This window comes from Podarcis liolepis (assembly GCF_965112155.1).
Source record: "Podarcis liolepis genome assembly, chromosome: 3".
NCBI classification, from domain to species: domain Eukaryota; kingdom Metazoa; phylum Chordata; class Lepidosauria; order Squamata; family Lacertidae; genus Podarcis; species Podarcis liolepis.
In genome coordinates, this window is record NC_139557.1 from 66370727 (window position 1) to 66395085 (window position 24359).

The following is a 24359-nucleotide window of genomic DNA, read 5'->3' on the forward strand; positions in this document are numbered from 1 at the left end:
AACCACAATATGGATTATAAGTATAGTATTCAGATAACAGAAAAAATGGCCAAATGATTAAAGAAGCAGTTTATTAAACAAATAAGACAGACCTGAGGAAGAAGGAAGTATATTGGGGAAGATAAGGAACTGTGAATTAAGAACATGGTGGCATAAGTTATTTTGTAAGAACATGTGGATTTATGGAAGGATGGGATTTTTTTGTTATTTTATCATTTTTGTTAATTTGTGTGTGTGTGTTAAGAAAACTAATAAAAAGCATATTTTTAAAAAAGAAAGACATTTAGCTCTTTCTCTCATACACTGGGTGAGTGACCCTTTCACTAGACAAAGTGAGGTGGCAGCCACAGGTGAGAGATGCTGACAGGCAGGAAGCAGCAACAAGGTGTTGAAAGACAGAGCTGTGTGTGCCACTTGGCCTGCCTTGTGTCCCATAAGCTAATCTCCTTGCTCTCCAGGTGCAGTGGAAGACACTGGCAATGACCAGCTTTTAAGTAAGATTGAATTCTTAGGTTAAATTGCCAGGAATGGGGGAAGTTGGTGCCATCTTGTATCACTAGGCGATAGCTGGTTTTCAACAATATATCACTAGCTAAACGTCACAATATACCAATATATCACAATGTCTGAAATAAGGATGGAGCTATGTAGAGGCCCTGGCTGGCTTCATGGTTTTTCCCATATTGTGATTTTTGCATAGCATACACACACATACATCATGATTCACAATAAATTCCCAGGTCAAAAATTAGAAAACCGTTATCATGATAATGGACTTCAAACTGGTTTTGGATAGTATTATATATTACTCAGCCTTAATCTTGTGCTTCACCTCAAGCAGCAAAATACTTTAGGCTCGTTCTGCTTTCACACCAGAATCCAGCAGTATGGGAACTAAACTTTATATTGTCACAGGCAGATAGCAAGAAGGCTTATTCATGCACAACTTTTATCCACTTGTTCATGTACCTCTGATCTCCTTAATCATTTAGTTATTCATCTTCTTTACTTAATGGGCAGTTCTCTATTCTTAGAATTCCCTCCTTACACCAACTTCAAAAGTGAACTGTACAGTGTACCATACCATATGCGTAACTATGTTGTGTTCCTCTCTTTCATTTTTAGATGATGTTGAAATGCAAAGATAAGAAATGGTACCAGTTCTGACAACGCATTTCCAAATGCATCTATATAACTTTACCTTGAAGAAAAATCTCCTTTTGATTAACTTCTGCAGGACCAGCGGAAGTGCAAGGGTGTCAGCCAATGGATACTGATCTTTCCTAGCACAAATCACACACTGTTTTACCTCAGTCATGCAGCTTTAACTGAGGGTCATTATATTTAAAACTGGCACCCACACAGTGTGTGTGTGTCTTTACCTGTGGGCTGACTAGGAGCTTGGGAACAGTCAACAAGAGAACACATGGACAAAAAGGAAACTTTGGTATCAGATGAGCAGGGGCAATGCAGGATCTATCCTGTGTTAATATTTCATATGCCAAAAGTTTTTGTGCTATTGTTGTTGCTGCCAGTGTTTCATCCTCCTGTAGGAGGCTGCAATAAATCAGGGGTCCAAGAGCTAGAATAAAGTTGTTCATCTTAGGGGACTACTAGTAGCTGATCTATACCTTCCCTCCTTAGAGCACGCCATTATAGCTGTTACTAGAAATGACTTGATGCCACCAATTTTCTGATCTGACAAAAGAAGTATGCGAGCTCCATTCTGAATCTATACATAGTTAACATGCACATAGTATCTTCTTGGACCCCTGATCTAGTATTCTTGTATTTGCATCACCATATTGTGGCTGTGTTTGGATGTCATTATAAACCATAGCTTATTGCGACAGAAATGAAAAGCAGCAAGCATTTGGGCTCTTGCGCTCTCTCTCTCTCTCTCTCTCTCTCTCTCTCTCTCTCTCTCTCTCTCTCTTTCTTTGTTGTAGCTACAAGGAGGTCATTGGAAGCTTTTGATTAACCGTAGCTTGTCGATTTTATCTGAACCTGACATAATGTGGTTAATTTTCAGTATGGTTTATTTGAAACATACTTTCAAACCATAGATTATAAAGCTGGCCTGTTTTGATGAACCGTTGTTACACTTAACCATGGTTTAAGGTTTGGACCTGACACGATATAGTTAATCCAAAACAAAGCAAAAGCTTTGGAACTTCTCGCAGCCACACCAGAAGAAAAAAGGTGACACGTGAGGCTTGCTGCAGCTCATTCCCATCACAACAAACTGTGACTTAGTGTGACATCTGAACACAGCCCATGTCAAGTGCAAAGCAAGAGAAGTTTTTTTTGCATTGTAAAAAAAAGTGATTCAACTGCACATCATGCTGAAAGTTTTCATTTGTGTTATGGCTGTGTAGTGTAAAAAGTTTAAAAAAAAGTCTACCACAATGAGGAAAAAAATGTCATCTTTCAGTCAACCCTACCTTTTTTATTTTCCTGAAAATACAGTTAGTCAATTTATAAAATATTTGTAATTGGTTTTGAGTTTAATTCATGCTGTACATCTTCTTTTGTGTGTTTAAGAGAATGTATTAGTGCAGGCACTTAAACAGGATCTATCAGATACGTAGCTAGCTTATATGCCCAATCAGACTTAACTACCAGGTGAAATAGTCCTTAGTTCAAGCAGTGTTGAACTCTGGGATACAACTTGATGGCTAATAGCAATCATTTTTATTACTTGCATTAGATTAATATGGTTCTTGGGGTTTTCCCCCCCCTAATACAGTTCAAAGAACCTGCTTAGCAAGTTAAAAAAAAAAGCAGCAAAGAAGCTGTCTCCAGAATTTCAAGCACATTTACTTGGGAGCAAGTACCGTTGATTTGAATTGACTTTTCCTCCATGTAAGTGTTCTTAAGTTCACTGTATGAATTGCCGAGTGACATTAACGTCGGAATGGATTGTTTCCAAAACTTGGCATTTAATATATGAATATTTTACCACTTTAGCAACTGGTAGATTCCTACTTTGATTTGTACGAAAGGAGGGATTTAAGATGTGCCAAATTGAAGCAGTATATTTTAGCTAATGAAGGTTGCACCAAAGCCATAGTGTAATAAGAGTATATGAATTTATTTTAAAAAAATATTTATGAAAATGCATAAATAATAATCTTAGTCATGTTGGAAGCTGGAAATAGTATGAATTTGTGATAATCTGCAAGCAGCCTAAACTAGTTGAGACTCTTGTCTGTAAGAAAGTGCCAGAGGTTTTGGGTTTTATTTTCCTAAACTTGGTGGTGCTGTGCACATGTTGAATGGATTGTCTTTAACTTCTAACATTGTGAACATAGACTGCAGTTTGAGCCAAAACAAAATTCCCTAGTGTGGGTTCAGCATTGGCATTTAAAAATGGTGTTCCCCGTTCATTCCCTAAATGTAATGTGCACTCCAGGTTGAAAAAGTTACTGGCTGGTCCTGCATAGTGTGTTTTGCTATATATAGACTTGCCTCTAAGTAAATGTGATTAAGATAAGGTTATAACCCTTCAAATTTGATTCAACTAAATCGCTGCAGCATGTTGGTTGCAACCAAAGGTCACTTGGGGGTGGGAAACTCTACAATCTGCAAGAATGTTTGAATCTGTGTTTCAGACTGGGGCTGCTAGATGGTGTGTTTTAGTACTGTACTTATACCAGCTTTTTGTCTCCCTGCAGTGCAGCTTTGGGTAGAGTGCCATGATATTCAATTGTCCATATGAGAAGCAGATTCAGTTCTTTCCATAACCACACAGTGCTCTAAGTCTAAGCCTACAGAAGTGATTTTGGGCAGCAGTCAATCCTCTACAGCAAATATTTGAGTCAAAACTAAAACAACTTGTTTAGGGACTAGTTATTCACTTTTTCATTCTGCTGCCTGGAAACAGATTTTCTGTTTTAAACAAATTACTTTATTTGCATTTAGCTATATGTGAAAACACTGAGAAAAATCAATAAATCAAATAATAAAAAATTGTTAAGTGATGTGGACATTCAAACGTAAACAGTAGTAACTGTTCGTTATGATAACTTCTCTGTGCATTAGAAATTTCATTTTTTTAATGTTAAATTCTGTCTTGTGTATAAATGGCATGATCCAGCCTTAGATAAGCACTTTTAAACCCCACTGATTTCAAGTGGAGATACATACCTTACTGATTTCTCATGGCTAATCTTCATATGGATTGTGTCAAATATGTATTTTGTAATTGGAGTCAGAAGCACAAAACGTAATAATGAACCTAACATAATATTGGTTTATTTTTTTTAAAGGGGGAAGTCTGTGTTTCCATACAAATTAAAATTATAGTGAATAATTACTTTTGCCCACTATAGAAAATGCCCAGAGCAAGAGAACTCTATAGTAAATGAAGATTTACTGCTATCCACATTCCTTTGCAGAAAATCCCCAAAGTGGTACACTCCTTATGAATCTGAATTATTTGAGGCAAGATCTGTAGCTTTCTGAGCAGCAATTTTTTGACACCCAACAGGAAATGAAGAATAAGGAAGTTAATACTAGCACAAAGATTAGCATGGTATCTATTATAATGTGTATGTGTTCTCACATTTTACACCATAAATAAAATAATTTGCTTTTTAAAAAAAAATTCAGAAATTAAATAGTAGCAAATCGTTGGGCTGTTTGTCTAGTTTGGGCAATTCAGTAATGTCTGTCAATCTCACTGCAGCAAGATAAGTTGTACGAATAGGAAAATTTACTTTGTATAGAGTTTGTTTGGCATGCTGTTGGGGAAAATCCCATTATTCTCTTGGCTGGAATTTGAATTTGATTGTTTGATCAAACTATCAAATAAGGCTGTGTACAGATAACTTTTAGATACTGGGAGGCAGTAGTGTAGAGCTGCTGTTGGCCATGGTAAACACATGTTCATTATTTTATTTTATTTTTTAGGCCTCCCATAGTTTCTGGTTAAACTGCTACGGGAAGTTTTTTGTAGTGTTGTGCTGAATTTTCTCAGGGTTTGAATTTTGACTTGAAAAGGGGAATAGAGGTGGGGGATGAAGTTCACTGAAAGGGTCTCCCATCTTTTTCATGCCAGTTTGATGCTGTTCAGTACACCAAAACATTACTACTGGAATATGATTTTTTAATTTAACCTGATTTCTTCTTAGAAATTAGTGATATCATGTTGCTATACAGATTTGGCTAGGAGAATTTTCCCTATAAGATTTGTTTCCTTCTGGTTACATAAGTTCCCAAAAGTTTGGTTTCCCTTTCTGTTCTACAGAAGTAATTTTTAATGGTGCTGAAGCAGCAGTTAATAGTGGCTGTTGCAAGAAACTTTTAAAAATGTACTGTGGAGGGGGAAACTGAAGAGGATTGTGCAGCTGCTGTACTTTCAGAGGCATAGGAAGACTTGCCACTTTCGAGCCTCTATCTAAAAATTGGCAAGATGTGGAAACATGTTTTGTGGCAAGATTTAAAAAAAAACTCATGAAATGTGCATATTTCAATTTAGCCCCCCCCCCCCCCAATACACACTTCAAGTTATATCCTGGAAAAGCCAAGATAATCCTTCAGAAACATTACCAGCAATAGGTAATGAAGTGCATTTTGGCAAACTGTTGTAGATACCTATTGGCTATTGACCATAATTTCACAGACACACATGTACATTCTCTTGATTTCTAGATTGCTCTTGGACTTAGTAAAAGTTGATATTTTAGTATCAACTCCATCAAGTAGCATGGAGTCCACACCAAGCACTCATAGAACCTTTTTAAAAGGGGAGTACAGTTTTCCTTCAGAGTAAAAGACCTACTTGTGAATGTGACTAGAGGAAGCTGCTGCACTTAGGAACTACAAAAATAAAGAAGAGACTCTGCCCAAGCAAGGCTCCTTCTCCAATTACCATTTGTACAATTATCAAGCTGCTGATGCTGGGTCAGGGCTCATGCCACATTAGCTGGGTTAATTTGCTGCCAGTGCTACAGAGGAATGAGCATCTAAACTCAGCCTAAACTTTTTTTATATATTACTAAAATGCAAACAAACTGCTGCTACTTGTCTTTCATGTAATGTTACTGTGTTTAATTATAATTAAACTAAAGACATGTTTCTTTAGGAAGAAAACTGCCAAATTGTAACTTTTGAATGTTACTTCATGTAAATAATTGTGTGTATTCCAAGCAAGTCTGAAAGTGTGACACCATCAACATTCATTACATTACAGTACAGTAGGTATAAAGTTAGTCAGCTGATTTCCATCTGCACTTGTATGGTTTTGTTATACATTTTTGCTCAAGGCGTCCCTCATCTGACAAATGCTCCATTAGAAAGCTATAGCCAAAGGTGATTTTTGATGCAGTGATGTTTTCTTTTTGCTTTCTATAGCACTGATCTAATCTGAACCGTAAACTTGAATTTCTTTTCCCTGCACCTTAAGTAATGCAACCTTGAGTACTTAAATCCTTTCACGTACATCTGAGTCTTGAATTCACTTATCTGTACATAAAATAGTTTGGAAAGTTCTTTCTGTACACAAACCCTTTGCATGGACAAATTCTTTTATGGGCAGGGACTTCCATGCCTATAAAGGAAGAGGATCTGTGAGAATAAAGACTGCATACAGGGACCTGCTTCCTCATTTGAAATAAACAGGCAAGTTGTCACAGGTGCTAGAGTTCCAATGCTAGATTTGGAAGATTCATAAGAACGGTAGACAATTTCTCTGAATATTTTATTTATTTCTAAATTACTGAAACACTTTCAGATTTGTTTAATAATTACACAAAACTGCAATCTTGTTCACAAATAATATGTGCTTTGGTTCTATGGATATGAGTGAGAGTTAAGCACAGGTAACCATGGCTGGATTGCAGCCACAGCGATATTTATACATTATGCTATAAGAATATAGTTTGTTACCAAATTAAAATATATGCTCTATCTTTTAATTTTAAAAAAACCTTATGTTAAGTTTGTCAAAGAACTTAATGTATATATATTATGCATACAATTAAGCTTATAATAAGAAATAAATTCATCTCATATCGAGATAACAGTAACAAATTAACCCATCTTGAATAATTAGAAATACTCTAGAGTTAATAGCTTAAAATAAACCTATAGTTTAATCTAAAAAGAACTGCTACAAGAAGAAAGTATACACACACACACACACACACACCTCAGTTGTAAAACTGTTTGAAATAGCTGCAGCTTGTTGACGGACATTTATCATAACTCTTCTTTTTCATGAGTATATATAAAATTCTAGATTTTCAGGTATTTTCTTCAGCCTTTTAAAATTTCCAAAAATTAAAAGTGGATTCCATGTATTTTTGTCAATTAAAGCTTTCCTTTTGTATTTTGAAGTTCTGGTTTCTGCATATATTTTATACTCATTGATTGTTACTTGTCCTCAGAATGTTTTTTAAAGTGCATATTCCTGTGGTTGGTGAACCATCCTATTTGTTAGTGCTCTGATGCATACAGATAAGAATATGACTGCACTTGTAGTGTAGTTGTGGTGTGCCCAATGATTGAAAATGCTCATTGTTTGCCTTTGTTTACTGTACAAATTCTCAGCTGCACTTGCTCCCACAGTCTAGATATTTATCTGTGAAGTATTGTGAATTCTTTCCCCCTGTGAATGTTAGTGACATTACTGCCAAAAGAAATAAATAAAGATCCTGTTTGAATGAATTTTATAGTTGGGGGTGGTGGGCGGTAAACAAAGCTAAATGTCCAGTATATGTGAATTATCTGAATTTTTAACATTGTTTAACATGCATTGAGAATCAAACCAAGAAAAGTGCATGGCTACTACTATACATGTTTCCTATATAAATCATGTTTGTTTCAAGTTCACCAATGAGTGTAGTTTTTAATTTTAAAACTAATTTGAGATATAGTTTTGATTATAGAAATCAAAGATGCAACTAAATAAGTATTAACATTTTTTGATAAAGCACTTAGGAAATTGATCTTTCTAAACTTCAAGCGACTGCAGTTTGTTTCTTCTTGACCACTACATTTTTTAAAAATATGAACAAGTTTTGATTTTTTGATGAAATCATGGCATCATCCATGGAGCTGCTATTTGATATTGGCTAATACAAAATGGGGAAACTGTTAAGTGTTAACAACCCTTTCAAAATTTGTAAATAAATTGTACTCATTTTGCTTTAAACTCATACACCACTATTCATAATGGTTAGACCTAGGAGGAGCGGCTTCTGGTTATGCTACTGTTTCATTATGCAAGCATCAGTGCAGGGGTGGGGTGGGAGTTCAGGGGGATGAACATCAATAAATGTTTCTCACATTACTCATTGGGTAAGCATGCTTGATATAGAACTTCTAGCTTATATGTATCTTAGTCTCTGTGCATTGTGTCTTTTTTGTTTTTAATTTATTCCTCACTTCCACTTGTTAATTTCAGTCTTGCGGAGCCCCACTACGTGTTCTGAAGATGAAAATGGGAAATGCATCTTAGGATAGGGTTGCAAATTCATCTGTCTACCAATATAGTTTTGTATGAACTCCAATCCATACCATTACAAATGGAAATGTTAGACTGCATAGTTATTTTACTTTATGTACTTGATCCTAAAGTATGTCATTACAAACATTAAAATTAAGTATGGGATATTTTTGTAAATAAAAAAAACCTGTGCAGCTGGTATTTTAAAAGGAAAATGTACTATACATTAATGTTTCAGAAAATACTGTTCATATGTGTATATGAATGTGTCATTATGCTGAAGGGCTCTGAATGGGCAAAATAAACTATTCAAATCTCTCCTGAAACAAAACAAACCTAGTTTTTGTTTCATGTAATCATTTTCCCTCTTGATGCAGTCCATGCTTGAGGGTATTTCTTACTGTTAGAAGAAATGCAAATGTTCCTTCAGGGTTTTCCTATAGTCATCATCTTAGATGTGTTTAATTTGTACTTTGAAAATCTATCTGATTTTCACTTTCATTGATTTTGCTGGTGATTATGTGCCAGATTATGCTGCCAGATCTCTGTAAGAACCTGTCGTGTCCTCTAGCAATAAAAAGAAACCTGATGGTCAGGGAAGTCTCTTTCCCACCATGCATGGTCCATGCTTTATACTATAATGTTGCGCAAGCTTCAGGACTTCTTCTGTGTTATATGATTTGGAAGATAAAATTTATTATTCCATGAAGAACAGAATGATAATGTGCTTTGATGTATAAAAGTTAAAGGACTGCTGCCTCTGCCTGAGTAAATCCTATAATTTCCCACCTTCTGTTTGTGCCCCCTTCTTAGTGATTATGGCCCAGATTGCATGTAATGCTAAGCCAAACCATGACTCAGCGCAAATGTGCAGGTTCACAGAGCAGACTGTCTAATGTGTTTCACCCCTGGCCCTGCTACTGTCAAATGACCCAGGCTCAGCCATGGTTTGTCTTAGTTATGTGCAAACCCACACTTGTGATCCCCCCCCCCGCCGCCGCCCAGACAAACCACAAGCACTAAACTGGGGGGGGGGGGGCTTTTTTGCAGCTTGTGGTTTGTTGAGTGTGACAGACCACAAGACTGGGTTTTATTGTAATGCTAAGCCAAATCGTGATTTACATCCTGGTAGCATGGCAGCCGCAAGGCCAGGGGAGAAATATAGCACATGTTCATTCTGGAAACCCACACATTAACTTGTTCACACTAAGGGATGGTTTGGCTTCCTGTTACATGTGAATTGGGTCATTGCCTATGTAGGGGTATAGCTGACTCTCAATTCTTCAAATAATGGTTTATAGCAGTCATGTTGTTTGATTTATCACACAGGAAAGATGGTTGAGATGACCTCAGCATTTTCAGAAGATGACCACCTTCAGACACAACCTGCCTCTGATTTACCAGGTGCTTGAAACACACAGTGGATGGTCATTATTTTCATAACCTGCTTATCAGATTCTGGGTGCATTGGCTTGATTACTGTTAGAATTTTAGACTAAATTGAGATTTAATTTGGTAACTCTTGAATATTTTAATAGGATGGGTTATAAGCGTCTACAGTGTAATTAATGAAATAACAGTTTTATAAGAGGAAAAGATTGTGGAAGAATTTAATCCATACATATAGTAAAATGCTCAATTGCTGCATACATTAAAATCAATCCAATTAAATTTGGGCAATAACTTTGGTTTATCCGTACATAGCTTTAGAAAGTACTATGCACACCTGCACTCAGGACCAATATGTTCTTGTAAATATTGCTAGGAGTATACTAAAAATATCTAGAACAATTAATTTTCAACTATCTTGATAATTTTGGAGTCCAACCACTATCTTTACTTGGAAGTAAGCCCGATTGTTGAACAGGGTGTTTACACAAGTAAAGTTTCATAGTATTGCAGTCAGTGAGACTGCACTATATAGAGAGCCAGTGTGGTGTAGTTGTTAAGAGCGGTAGTGTCGTAATCTGGGGAACCGGGTTCGCGTCTCTGCTCCTCCACATGCAGCTGCTGGGTGACCTTGGGCCAGTCACACTTCTTTGAAGTCTCTCAGCCCCACTCACCTCACAGAGTGTTTGTTGTGGGGAAGGAAGGGAAAGGAGAATGTTAGCCGCTTTGAGACTCCTGAAGGGGAGTGAAAGGTGGGATATCAAATCCAAAACTACTACTACTCCTCCTCCTCTTCTTCTTCTTCTTCTTCTTACCAGTGTATGCATTTTCTGTCTTTGAGAATCAGGTTGGAGCCTGCCAAAGAATAGCACTAGGTCTTAGGCAGTATCCTCAGAGTTATTACCTGATCAGATGGGACTTCAGAAACCCCATCTATTACAAGAAGGCATGGCTCTTTCCTAGTATCAGCATCACCTTACTGTTTAGATTCAATTGCAATCTGTTCTCCATGATATGTGACTAATCTCCAGCTGCTGGTGGTTCATGCCAGAGATAGCTGCTGCTGCTGCTGCTGCATGCTTAGTTAAACTTAAGGCTGGCATCCACCCCAAACCATAAATGAGCCCTGCAAACAGTGTCACATTGATGTAAGATTGCATTGATGATACGACAAGTATTGCAATGCTTAGTGTTAACTATCAATGATATAACAGCCTCCCTACTTCTCAGCCTTTAATTTCTAGTACTGTATACAAAAAACAGACCTAATCAAGGTGGCACACAAAAATTAACTGTATCAAAATAAGTTAACATGTCTCAGCCAATATGAATGATCTGTTTTTTGCCACAGCAATTCAGTACAGTACTTGGAATAGAAGTATTCCTCTCTTTGAACCTCACTTTGGTTTCCAAAGGTGCATGGCAGCTGTCAATGGGAATAGAATGGCTGCACTCCCCAAAATAGGGGGGGTGGAGGTCTCCCTCCCCCAGCTATGGTACATGGTGGGTAGTGGGCTCCCCCCCCAGCCATTTTTGATGATGCCATGCAGCTCATGCAGTACTGTATATAGACGCAGCACTGTGGGAATAATAAATGCTGCCCACTCAAAGCAGATATTTCTGTAAATATAAGCTTGTGTAGACAATAAACCAAACATTACCAAAATGATATAATTGCCACTGAAAACTGCACCTGTATATTATAGGTTCTAAATGAGGGTGGCAATGGGGGGAGAAATTGATGGGAAAGGGGGTTACAGAAAAAGAGAAGTGGAGGCCCTGCCTCATAGGCAAGTTACCTGTTGCCTTCCAAATGCTGTTCTTCTACAACTCCCATCAGCCTTTGGAAGGCTCGCCAATGGTCAGAGATTTTAGGTCTTGTAGTTCAACATCTAGAGGGCCACAGGTTAGACACCCTTGTTCTGCCCACTTTTGTGTCCTGCATCCCCAGACTTTGCTCTTGTCTACTGCCAGGATGTGACCTCTAACAATTCTCCCCAAGTGAATGCACCCCTTGAAGGGAAAATAAATGCTTCTCACCACTGTTCTGTGTGTCTGTAGTAACATTGGCCCCAGATATTGTGGTGTGGGTATTTAGTGCACAGTATAGTTTATAAACATTGAATTTTTCAGTTTTCTAATTTTCAGGCATTACTGCAGTGAGCTGGAGCTCAGGACAAATGAAAGCTATTTTTAGTGGCAACCACATTTCTATAAGACTGGTAATATTTATATTTGTCATTTAGACTCAGTACATCAAAGAAACTGGTAAACAAAAGACAAAAGGCATTTCTGGAAGCTGGTAAGAAACAATTTAGAATCCCAGAACTAACTGGAATAATAAAGGAATCTAAAGGCAGGGATGCTAACTGCGGGGTATAGGGATTGTAGAATCATAGAATTGTAGAGTTGGAAGGTACCCCGAGGGTCATCTAGTCCAACCCCCTGCAATGTAAGAATCTCAACTACATCATACAGATGACCATCCAACCTCTGCTGAAAAACCTCCAATAATACTACTAATAATAATAATTTATTATTTGTACCCCGCCCATCTGGCTGGGTTTCCCCAGCCACTCTGGGCGGCTTCCAACAAAGATGAAAAATACACTAAAATGTCACATATTAAAAACTTCCCTGAACAGGGCTGCCTTCAGATGTCTTCTGAATGTCAGGTAGTTGTTTATCGCTTTGACATCTGATGGGAGGGCGTTCCACAGGGCGGGCGCCACTACCGAGAAGGTCCTCTGCCTGGTTCCCTGTAACTTGGCCTCTCACAGTGACGGAACCGCCAGAAGGCCCTCGGAGCTGGACCTCAGTGTCCGGGCAGAACGATGGGGGAGGAGATGCTCCTTCAGGAAGGAGAGGCCACCAGCTCTTACAGAAGTCTGTTCCACTGCTGAACAGTTCTTAGTATCAGAAAGTTCTCCCTGATACTTAGTTGGAATCTCCTTTATTGTAACTTGAAACCATTGGTTTGGGTCCTACCCTCCAGAGCAGGAGAAAACAAGCTGCTTCCATCTGACAGCCCTTTAGATATTGAAGATATGACAACTATCTCCTCTCAGTCTTCTCTTTACCAGCCTAAACATACCCATTTCCCTCAACTGTTCCATTGGCTGCCCTCCTCGGCACACACTGCAGCTTGTCAGTATCTTCCTTAAATTGTGAACTGGACACAGTACTCAAGGTGTGGTCAAAGCAGAACAGAACAATTCAATTTGCTTGATCAGGGCACTATACTGATGCAGCCTAGAATAGCATTAGCCTTTTTTTGCTGCTGCATCGTACTGTTGACTCAAGTTACGCTTGTGGGTCGGCTAAGACCTCATATCCTTTTCACATGTCCTACTGGCAATCCAAGTGTCCCTCATATTTGTGCAGCTGGTTCTTATTGTCTTAAGTGTAGATTAAATAAACATGTAGCAGGCCCCAAGCTAGCAGGGACGTACTATTTTAAAAAATGAAAGCTAAGTCAATCAGACATTTATAAATAAAACTAAAAGACAAATCATGGAAGCACCATTCTAAAGCTGCAGATACTGCTGTTGCTAAGCATGCATAATAACTTAATCAGAGGAAGGAATGCTAAGCAGCTTACCTGGGAATCTGGAGGGCAGCATCCCAAGGCAGCAGGGGAAAAACAGGAGAAGCTCATTGTTGCTGCTGGCCCATGGGTAGGCAAACTAAGGCCTGGGAGCTGGATCCGGTCCAATCACCTTCTAAATCTGGCCCGCGGACGGTTCAGGAATCTGTGTGTTTTTACATGAGTAGAATGTGTCCTTTTATTTAAAATGCATCTCTGGGTTATTTGTGGGGGCATAGGAATTCATTCATTTTTATTTTTTTTCAAAATATAGTCCGGTCCCCCAAAAGGTCTGAGGGACAGTGGACCGGCCCCCTGCTGAAAAGGTTTGCTGACCCCTGTGCTAGCCTGATGCTGGATGCAGGAGTGGAGTTGGCTCTGTGTATTGGAGTGTTTTTTTAAGTACTTTCCACATTATTTCGTTCATCCCTCCCCAAGTATGCTACCTTGGCTAGCTTAGGTATGTTTTACTCAAAGATAACATACTTTAAACAAATGAGGCTTCCTTCCTACTGAAAAAAAAAGTATTGCAGTCCCCTCTCCCGCTGATTTTCTATGTCCCTCCACACAACCACTACTGGTATTCATGTCTTTACTGGCTATATATATTTTTTAATATACAGTAACCATAAAACAAAAATATAAAATGAATCCTAAAATACTAAAAGAATCCACAAATACAATAACCAAATGCCATGCAGCTACAGCAAGTTAAAATTCCTATAGATTGTACTTTTACACAAGGTTATCTTGGGCATAGCTGTCAACTTTTCCCTTTTCTTGCGACGAATCCTATTCGGAATAAGGGAATTTCCCTTTAAAAAAGGGAAATGTCGACAGCTATGACTTTGGGTGTTGCTGACAGTTGTGAAACTGCACATAAATTTGAGTATATGTTACTCCTTGTTGTATATTTGTAAGTAGCATTTCCTCCCAGGAGCTCACGGCTGTGTACATTGCCTTCCCTTCTCTGTTTTTATCTTCACAACAGCCCTGTGAGGTAGGCTAGGCAAAGGGTTTGTGAGTCAGACTCCAAAACTGTGAAACTGAGTATTTTTTCTTGTTTTAAGGGTTGCCAAACAGTTTTTGTTTAACTATTTAACTAGGTAAAGGTACCCCTGCCCGTACAGGCCAGTCGTGTCCGACTCTAGTGTTGTGCGCCCATCTCACTTAAGAGGCCGGGGGCCAGCGCTGTCCGAAGACACTTCTGGGTCACGTGACCAGCGTGACGAAGCTGCTCTGGCGAGCCAGCGCAGCACACGGAACGTCGTTTACCTTCCCGCTATAAAGTGGTACCTATTTATCTACTTGCACTTAGGGGTGCTTTCGAACTGCTAGGTGGGCAGGAGCTGGGACCGAACGACGGGAGCTCACCCCGCCACGGGGATTCGAACCGCCGACCATACGATCGGCAAGTCCTAGGCACTGAGGTTTTACCCACAGCGCCACCCGCGTCCCTCAAACTATTTAACTATTTTGCTGTAAATAGCAGGACTATGAAACGTGGCAGTTAAAACAAGAGGGACTGGCTTCTGGCTTTGTGCATGATTCTTTTTTATTAATATATGGTGATATCTACTTGTATTTTGCCTTTCCACCCAGGAGCTTAAGAATGTGTACATTATCTTCCCCTCTGTCCTTTTATCTTTGCAACAGCCCTGTGAGGTAGGTTAGGTTAGGTTAGGTTAGGTTAGGCTAGGTTAGGTTAGGTTAGGTTAATATAGCTACATAAGCAACAGTTCTGACCAATAAATTGGTGAGGGAAATTGGGGGTGGGCAATACACATACAGTATACTGGGCCCAGGAAATTCTGTTAGTATCCCTGAGTAAATGAACCTAAGAATACCTTTTTAGATTAACAGTTTTGTCCATACTTGGATGTGAACTTCCCTTAATTGCTGTTTACCATGAGCTTAACAGCCCAGTTATCTCAGTATCTATTCATGTGATCTCAAGGCTTTCTCTTTTCATTTGTTTCTATCTTGCCCAGCTTTCTATTTTATTATATCCAATCGTATCTGCTTATTATGAAATAGAGTTTAATATACAGTGGTACCTTGGGTTAAGAACTTAATTCATTCCAGAGGTCCGTTCTTAACCTGAAATGGTTCTTAACCTGAGGCGTGCTTTCACTAATGGGGCCTCCTGCTGCCGCTGCGCGTGATTTCCGTTCTTATTCTGGGGCAAAGTTCTTTACCTGGAGCAACCACTCCCTGGTTAGCAGAGTTTGTAACCCGAGGTACCACTGTAATTAATGTCAAACAAATCCTTCAATTCATATTTTTTGCCACAGGGTGGCAGCCCTACCTAACCATCATCATCAACAACATTGTTGCCTAAAAAGCACATTGTTCCTGGTGAGGAATTTACTTTCCTTATAGAGGACTTTACATGTCCTACTTGCTTACATCAAACAATTCAAAAGCACTACTCTAAAATTTAAATTATAATATACGACTTGGCTAGTGGAATGATAATAGTGAGCTAGATAACATGAGAGTTACACACTGAGATGTTAAGTAAGCTGCAAGTACCTAACTGCACCCCAAACCTTTTACAGCTTTGTATGTTAATATCAGTACTTCAAATTGGTCTCAGAAGCAAACAGGAAGCCATTGCAGATTGCAAAGAATAATGCCACTCAATAATTCAGAAGCAGCATTTTGCAATACTTGTCTTTTCCAAACAATCTTCAACAGCAGCCTTATGTACAGCACATTACAGTAGTTTAGGCTTAAGCTTCAGGTGGTTGTTTTTGAAAACGTACTTTGGAGACTAATCTCAGTGAAGACTGGGCTGTGCATTTAAGAACTGGAAATGGCCACATGAAAATTAGCAGTGGCTAGGAGGTGAATCTTAGTATCAGCAGCTCCATATTCCTATGTGGTCTATCAAATCAGTACTATGTGCTGGAAAGAATTATTCTGTTCTTATGCCTTAGCTGAACTTTGCAGCAGACATATATGAAGAGTTGCTGCTGGGGCTGTTGAATGGCTAGTTTCTCACTCTCAGAGAGTGAGAAAAAATGTTTATACTGAAGGGATTATGATATATGGCTGGTAAATAGAATACTATAAACATATCTGTCCAACTTCTGCCGTAAACATTTTTGTTTCAGAGACAAATATAAAATAGGGCTTTCGATTTCATAGTAGAAGTTCTTGCTCTTTTTAGAGCAATGCATTGATTTAATAAACAACAAATCTTGTTGAAAGAAGTACTTTTTGAGAAATAGATTTGCAGGTACTGTTGGTTTTTTTTGTGCCGCTTCATTGAGTTGAATTTTATCTTTTAAAAAAATACATGGGTGGTAATTATCTATGTCATGATTTTCTAGAATGATGTGATAGATAATAGAGTGCATTATATGGTTTTTAATAGAAGGCGGAGGGGGAAAAATAAATTATTTGGGGCTATAAAAGTTTTGTTTTGCAAAAGCTTAACTGAATACCAAGTTTTCTGATAAATGCAGTAACTAAGAAGTAACACCAATGGTAATTTATCTAAATTGCTATTATAGGTTGGTATCTCTTACAACCCAACCATCACTATCCCCCTAGCTCTCTAACAATAAAACTAGTTCGCCTGTCATCATACCTTATGTAGCTCATGAAAATTCTCCTGTGAATGTCACTCGTTCTTTAACCCCTTTCACTTTTCACATGTCTTCAGAGTTCCATTATGCAACTGGTGTTAATTAGATAGCGTTGTCAAATTGTGCCACACACTTTTCTGAAATTTAAAAGCATCTAATTCGTTAGGATAGAGGTTATATGACATTTTCATTAATAGATGTAAACAGTGCTTGAATGTACAGCACTATGCCTATTAAAATTCTGCTGAAAATCTAGATTTCTGTTTCATAGTTGCCCCACGGCCGTGTGGTACAACTGCAATATTTTCCTCTGTATTTTTAAAAGATCATCCTGAATGGCTTACAGAGTAAAGCTACTATATTTTCCCTTCTCACCTCTCAGTGTTTACAACCCCTGGCCTTTAAATTACCTTTTCTACTCACAAACAATACTGTGGAGTCATCTACAGCAGTGCAAATACTCGAGGGGGAAAACTTAAGCAACATAGAGAGCAGTTTAGTTTTGACAGGTCTTCAGTTTAAGTAGAATATAAAAGAGCTTAGGGGGATTTCATAACTAACATTTGCTCAGGTGAACAATGCCTTTTACTCTACATTGCTTCATTGCTGTGTATTATGAGATAATATAAAGTTGCGAAGTCGATACAGCTAGGGTGTGGTTGTGGTCCAGAGCCCATCTGGGCATAAGCATAGATTCTGCCACGGAGTTAACCGTGATGAGGTTATCTCCAAAGGGGAGATTTTTTTTCTCTTTGGGTTGTCACTTCAGGGAGGTACAGGGACAAGGGCTTCCCCCACCATTAGTCAAGATACAGAATTGTAAGCCAGGGACTGCAGGTGGCATGCTTGTGACCATTACCTAGGGCGAGAACCAGGCAGGAAAAGTATTATAGTGGCATTACTGTCTTCTGTCTGACAGCGTGTGATGAGCCTACTACTGTGCCTTAGTTTATTATCTGTGGCTGTAATCTCCCAGTTGCATATAGTGTTACCAGGAGAAGCTGCGGCATAGCAACCCTGAGGCGGACCTTTTTAAAGAGATCGCCCAAAGTTGTTGAGCTGTTTTTAGGAGACCAGCCAAAGTCGTTTCAGCTTTTTGGGGCAATATCTCCTTGAGGGATAGGCAGTGGCTCCGCTACCCTGCAACACCCATGTCGCCCAACAACTGCCATGCTGCCTGGTGCGCCCCACCCCTCTCTTTCTATGCTACCGAGGAGAAGGTATAGTCAGAATGGAGGAACTAAACATCATCTGTGGTGGTGTCATGTAATAGGGCATTCTCTGTGATGATACCTTGGCTGTGAAATACCATCCCTAGACAAACATCTGGTGCTAATGCTTGGTAAAAGGCAAATACCTGTTTGGTCATTTATGGCATATTAGCCACTACTGCAACTGTTATTACTATGACTGAATTATGTTTAATTTTATTAATGCTTTTATCTGTTCTTAATGTGCTAGAATTGTTTATTTTTAACTATGAGGTAACCTGTCCTGGGATCAAAAATTCTTACATAAAACGAACAGCAATAATAAAAATTCTACTGTATCTAAAATAGAGAAAAACTGAAAACACCAACTGCTGCTCATTCAGAGCTTGGCTATCCTGGGGCCTGAAGTTCAATAGAGACTGCAGCAGACAAACAACTCTAAGGAGGATTCAAAGCAGTGGTACTGCTCTTATCACTTGTTAAGTGCAGCTGGAAAGGGGTTTTATTCTAATTTTAAAAATAAAGAAAGAAATGGGGTCATAAAGTAACACCCACCACAATACAGTGAATACGTACTGAGCTTCAAATAGTCTCACTCACAGCAATCACATCATGCCCACTGATGTGGACAGAACATAGTGGGGTGGACAAATAGAAAAAACATCATTCTCCTGATAGTGTTGAAAATAGAAGTAGCACCATTCTCTTGATAGTGTTGAAAATCAATTACAATTCCTTTTGCAGCTTACAGTGGAAAAGCAATGGCTAGGATGGCAACAGAAACCATCCATCTGGAAGCCACCTCTGATAAAAATGTTTGCTTTCCTTAACAAGTTTCCATACAATTTATTTTAAATAAGCAAGACATATTTTTAGTTTATTCAATAGATAAGCAGCACTCTGTAACAGTACTGACCATAAGGGAAGAAGAAGAGGAGAAGGAGGAGGTGGAGGAGGAAGAATTTGGACTTGCTATCCCACCTTTCACTCCCCTTAAGGAGTCTCAAAGCGGCTAACAATTTCCTTTCCCTTCCTCCCCCACAACAAACACTCTGTGAGGTGAGTGGGGCTGAGAGACTTCAGAGAAGTGTGACTGGCCCAAGGTCACCCAGCAGCTGCATGTGGAGGAGCGGGGAAGCGAACCCGGTTCACCAGATTACGAGACTACTACCGCTCTTAACCACTACACCACATTGGGAAGCAAACACAGATAACTATGCACACAGCTTTGTAATCTAGAATATCTCACCTGAGTGAAGTTTATTTCTGAGTAGGCATGTGCACATGGGATTTGCTCCTGCTTTTCCCAGCTTGGACCAGATGTCTACATTTGGGTCATCCATAATTTTTTTAATGCACACAAAAGAACCCCAAACCATTAGGATGCACTGAAGGATTACCACCGTTACCGAAATGGAATGCATTGATAAAACAAAGTAGATAAAACAAAGGCCTTGGAGACTAGGCATACATTGTTAAAGATGCTGAAGTGGAAGTAGTGTCTAATGCACAGCATTTTTCTCATCTATTTTTATCCTACCAGAGTCCCAATTACTCAACCAACAACACTAAAAATAAAATAAAAATAAAAAATTGCAACTTCAGTAAAGTGCAGCTGCACCTAAAAGGAGTAAGAGCCTATGAAAGAAAGAACAAACAACAAGAAAGGAGGCAAACAAGTTTCTGTGAACTGTTTTAAATTATGTCAAGGTTTCCAAATTATTTCAAAATGTACTTCTAGTTCACCTTAAAAGTTCAAGATGGTCAGTAGAAAAAGTGCATACACAAGTTCGCAATAATACATATTCTTTTTTAAAAAATCATCAAAAAGGAAACAAGCAGCAGAATGCCGGCAAGAAGATAAAAAAAAAATACAAACTGACATTAAGAAACAACCAAGCTGTAGGCCTCCCCAAAAAGGATAGTCTACACGTAGCACAGCAAAAGAGCATCATCACCCTAGGCAGCGGCTTCCAAAACTTGAGCCCAGTCTCACTCCAGTCAGGTGCAAAATTGGGACACACAAGAGAGCCTCTTGATGAACTCCTATTGAGGAAGGAGTTCACTGTACAGTATCATTTCCTGGAGCAGTAGGCTGCTATGTGTAGAAGCGGACCTTGAAGTTAAATGCTTTACCATACAATTTGATGTAGGAAGTTGTGTATGCACTGCTGTGTGTGAAGAACGGGAAGTGTATCTGTTCCAACGCCTACGCATGGAATGATTCACGTATGGCGGGCTTCCAGCAAAGAAGCATCCCTGCTATGGATGGGACGTACGTGTGGGTATGGGGAACGCATAATATGTTGTATTTCAATAAGAAGCCTTTAAGGAAGGTGAAAGGACACTGGTTTAAGGAGCCAGTGCTGCACTTTTCAGCAGAAACCGTCAGGGGGCACTGTGACTCCAGGGTTGGCAAAAGAAATGAGAGAAAGCGGCGCTGGGAGGGTGCTGGGCTGAGGGGAAAGGCGTTGGGGGGAAGCTGAGGATTGCAAAGGACGCCACTGCTTGCTGCTTCTTGCCCCTCTTCTTTCGACACAGGCGTTTCCTGACCCTTGCCATTCCCTTTCTTAAGTCTAGGTATGCGCAGGCAAGACCCCGTCTCCGCCTCTCCCACGAGCATTTCCTTTACACGTCAAGAGAGAGGGAGAAAGATAAAAGCATCCACGTCCATAATCACCACAAGGAAGCGCCGCCGGGCTTACCCGACTCTCCTCCAGCCTTTCTGCGTGAGAGGCGATGGGGGGAGCCAAACCCGAAGGGCCTCAACGGCCGCTACACCCAACCAAACGGGAGCGCGAGGGGAACCGCGGCTGTTCTGCGTCTCGTGGAGCCAATATGTTTCTTTTAAGAAGGCAGAGGCAAGGGAAGAGGAAATAATTTCTCAGAGAGCGAAGGCAGCGGCACTTGGAAATCCACTGCTAAGGGCGGGACAGTACAGTGGTACCTTGGGTTACATACGCTTCAGGTTACAGATTCCGCTAACCCAGAAATAGTACCTCAGGTTAAGAACTTTGCTTCAGGATGAGAACAGAAATTGTGCGGCAGCGGGAGGCCCCATTAGCTAAAGTGGTGCTTCAGGTTAAGAACAGTTTCAAGTTAAGAACAGACCTCCGGAATGAATTAAGTACTTAACTCGAGGTACCACTGTATTGCCATTCTAAAGTGGAACAGCCTGCTCCCTCCCCCCCCCCTTGCTATATAGAAATAAGTCATGGGCCCACACTCCGATGCTAAGACTGCAGCTTACACCATCCCAGACCCAGAGCTGGTCCACCCATGAGGCAAGGGGAGGCAACTGCTTCAGGCAGCAGAATCCACAGGGGCAGCAGATCCTGGTGTAGAACTTCATTCCCTACTCTTGTTCCTGGTGTAGATCTTCATTCACCCCTTCTTCCCTAGCGGGAAGGGGAAACATCTGAGGTTCACCTCAGGTGCCAAAATGTCTTGGGCCACCCCTGTCTCCATCACTGCTGTCACCACCTGCAAGAGGACTCAACAGCACACGAGCTTGACTATGTGATCGGAAAAGCATGCTGAAGAGTGTCACCAGCAGCTGGTGAGAATGAGGTAAATAAATACCTCTACATTTCTTCCCTTGCCCTGTCATTGAGACTAGAAAAGAGCAGAACTCAGTTACTTCTGGAGGGAGCAGGAAAGAGCAAGTTCCTCTTATTTTCTTGCCTTATTTGGAGACTGCACATTGAGAACTGGCCCCATGGTACTATTTGGAGATAAAAGACAAGCAGCTACTCATTCTCTCTCTCACTCTCCTCTGTGGTACCAGACAGAGCGGCCTCACTCTCCTGCACTCTGCTGCTGGGTATGCTGTTATACGTCAGTGGCTCCCTCCCTAGACCAATGTTTCCTGCTCCACACCCCAAAGAAAGGGGCCATGCAAGCAAAGAGAGGCAGCAGCAGCTGTCCCTGGCCCAATTTCTGCTGCCCAGGAAGGAAAGGCTGGATGTTCCTGCAGCAGCAGCTGTCTTGCTGTCCTTGCTCTGCCCTGAAGCTGGAAAGGAGGGTATGAGAGATTCTGCTAGGCTTTCTGGTTGGAATTCTGCCACTTCTGAGGAAGACAGGGAAGCTTGCAAACAGGGAATGACAGAGGTTGCTCCTGCTTCCTCTGTCTTGCTCACCTCTCTGGGTGCCACAGGCATGAGGATTGGACCTTTGATGCTGCCTGCGAGAAAGCAGAAGCAGTTGCTTTCTGTCTGGGTGGTACAGCATGGAGAGCAACATAGGAAACTGCCTTATACAGAACATTGGTCCATATAGCCCAGTGTATTGCCTACACTGGCAGCAGCTCTCCAGGTTTCAGGCAGGGGACCCTCCTACCCCTACCTGAAGATGCCAGGGATTGAACCAGGCACCTGCATGGAAGGCAGATGTTGTGCCACTAAGCCAGTCTCCCACAGGTTTGGTCATGGAGAGAGCAAGCACATCATCCTTTCACCTGCTTTCTCCTTCTGGGTGGTGCAATAGTAGGGACTGTATGCATTGAGTCCAAGCTACTGTGCAAGGGTTGAGTGATCACTCAGCAATGATGGGCTGGGAAGGGTTCTAACTCAGTGGATAGAGCATACGTTTTACATTCAAAAGATCCCAGTTTCAATTCCTGGTGTCTCCAAGGTAGCGAAGGGTGAGACTCCTTTCTGAAACCCTGGAGGACTGCACACCTTGCACCCAGTGGCAGCAGCTCTGCTGCCAGGTCACTTTTGACCCAGCGGCAGAGAGCATCCCACCTCAGCCACAGCGAGATGCACCCAGCCTCAGCAGCCCAACCTCCGCTGCTGGGTCAGGTCTGACCCAGCGGCAGAGAGCAGGAGGAGAGTGGGCAGCAGCTTCCCCGCCCCGCTCCTACCCTGAACTGTGGCGCAGGGGAGGGCGTTCTCTGCGGCACACCCCTCTTGGGGACCCATCCCACCCACCCACCCAGGTAGCACAGGCATACGCTCCACCACTGAATATACATTTCGAGTGACAAAACCTAGGGTAAAAAGGTGTGCCTTCAGCATTTATCAAAAGCTGTGTAATAAAGGTGCCAGACTCACCTCTGTGCAGAGGTAATTCCGCAGCTTAGGGGCTACTGTAGAGAAGGTGCTTTCCCATTCCCTGACCCCCTGAGTCTTTAAAGGTAGGGATACTATTTAGAGGGCTCCCTCTGTCTATCTCAGCACCCAAGAGGGTCTGTAGGGAGTGGGGTAGTCTTTCGGATATTTGGGGCCTCTGTACATTTTGGGCTTTAAACACTTAACATGAACACTTTGAATTGGGTCCAGAAATGAACTGTCAACCAGTGCAAGTGTTTTAAAATGGGCTATATGAGATGTAAATGAAATCCGAAAAAATACTCTGGCTGCTGCATTTTGGACCAACTGGAGTTTCTGAGTAATCATCAAAGGCAAGTCTGACATAGAGTGCATTGCAATAATCCAGTCTGGAAGTTACCAGAGTATGGAGTGCAGTGGCCAAATCATCTCTGTCTGAAAGGGTTTCCCACTCTTGCACACCAGGGTAGCTACATTTAGTACAAATCTCACCAGGTTATGTTCCATCCATTATATTAGTGTGAGCCTGCCAGTCAACACAGTATTATGAATCTGCTCTGATGTGAAGGCCAAGTTGAGAGTATGCCCAGCCAGCTACATGTGTAGGACCATTGATGTACTGAGGAAACCCCGTGGTTCTCATGGAGGCCATGAAGTCCTGAGCTGGCCCATTTGATGCAGCCTTGGCATGTGTGTGTGTATGTGTAATTGGGTTTTATAAACAAGAATAATGTTATACAGTACAAATAAGTATATCAAGTTTTCTCATGTCATTTGTATATCACAAAAATAGCATAATAAATGTCAAAAAATATCTATGACATATGTTTCATTATTAGTGGTCAATATATAATTTTTTGGTTAATGAATTGGTTTAAACAATTAGGAAGAAGGGGAAGAGGAGGAGGGGGAATGGTGAGTGGGGTGGGGTGATTATGCTATTATTCTACTTAGTGGCATGTATATTGAAGTCCTGCAGCATTGGAGAACCATTTGAGGGTTCTCCGACATCTCTACCAGCTCTATCAAAGGATGGTTGCCGCTTGCTCTCCTCACTCACACATCCTTTCTCTT

The 24359-nt window shown here is 40.6% G+C and overlaps 2 protein-coding genes and 1 long non-coding RNA gene across 10 annotated transcripts in view; 2 read left to right on the forward strand and 1 right to left on the reverse strand.

Annotated features, from left to right (window-relative positions):
• The window catches only part of STXBP5 (syntaxin binding protein 5), a 122738-nt gene extending 113951 nt beyond the window's left edge, over window positions 1-8787 (forward strand). For all 5 annotated transcript variants that reach the window (XM_083496259.1, XM_083496261.1, XM_083496260.1 and 2 more), the window contains one exon: window positions 1126-8787. In XM_083496259.1, coding sequence (XP_083352385.1) covers window positions 1126-1167 — 42 coding nt within the window. In that variant the 3' untranslated portion in view covers window positions 1168-8787. The remainder of the gene's footprint in view (window positions 1-1125) is intronic.
• Window positions 1-21030, reverse strand: part of LOC310703756 — a 32226-nt gene extending 11196 nt beyond the window's left edge. For 2 of the 4 annotated variants that reach the window (XR_014524344.1, XR_014524345.1), the window contains exons 1-2: window positions 20940-21030; window positions 17026-17160 (exon numbers count right to left, since the gene is read on the reverse strand). This is a non-coding gene — a long non-coding RNA (uncharacterized lncRNA). Of the gene's footprint in view, window positions 1-13442; window positions 14421-17025; window positions 17161-19483; window positions 19775-20939 lie in introns of those variants that run through there. The other 2 variants (XR_014524346.1, XR_014524347.1) reach the window with 2 other exon arrangements.
• On the forward strand, window positions 2765-24103 carry LOC310703751 (uncharacterized protein). The gene is made up of 5 exons (XM_083496305.1): window positions 2765-2865; window positions 9782-9856; window positions 12088-12143; window positions 15030-15092; window positions 20815-24103. Exons 2-5 carry the CDS (start codon window positions 9818-9820, stop codon window positions 21083-21085), a joined length of 429 nt encoding a protein of 142 aa, XP_083352431.1. The 5' UTR covers window positions 2765-2865; window positions 9782-9817; the 3' UTR covers window positions 21086-24103.
• Window positions 24104-24359: the final 256 nt, after the last annotated feature.

Coding starts and splice junctions, on each gene's coding strand:
- LOC310703751 (XM_083496305.1), top strand. CDS start 9,818: ATGACCACCTTCAGACACAACCTGCCTCTGATTTACCAG. Junction 9,857..12,087: donor ACCTGCCTCTGATTTACCAG/GTGCTTGAAACA, acceptor TTTGTCATTTAG/ACTCAGTACATCAAAGAAAC. Junction 15,093..20,814: donor CTTTGCAACAGCCCTGTGAG/GTAGGTTAGGTT, acceptor TCTTAAGTCTAG/GTATGCGCAGGCAAGACCCC.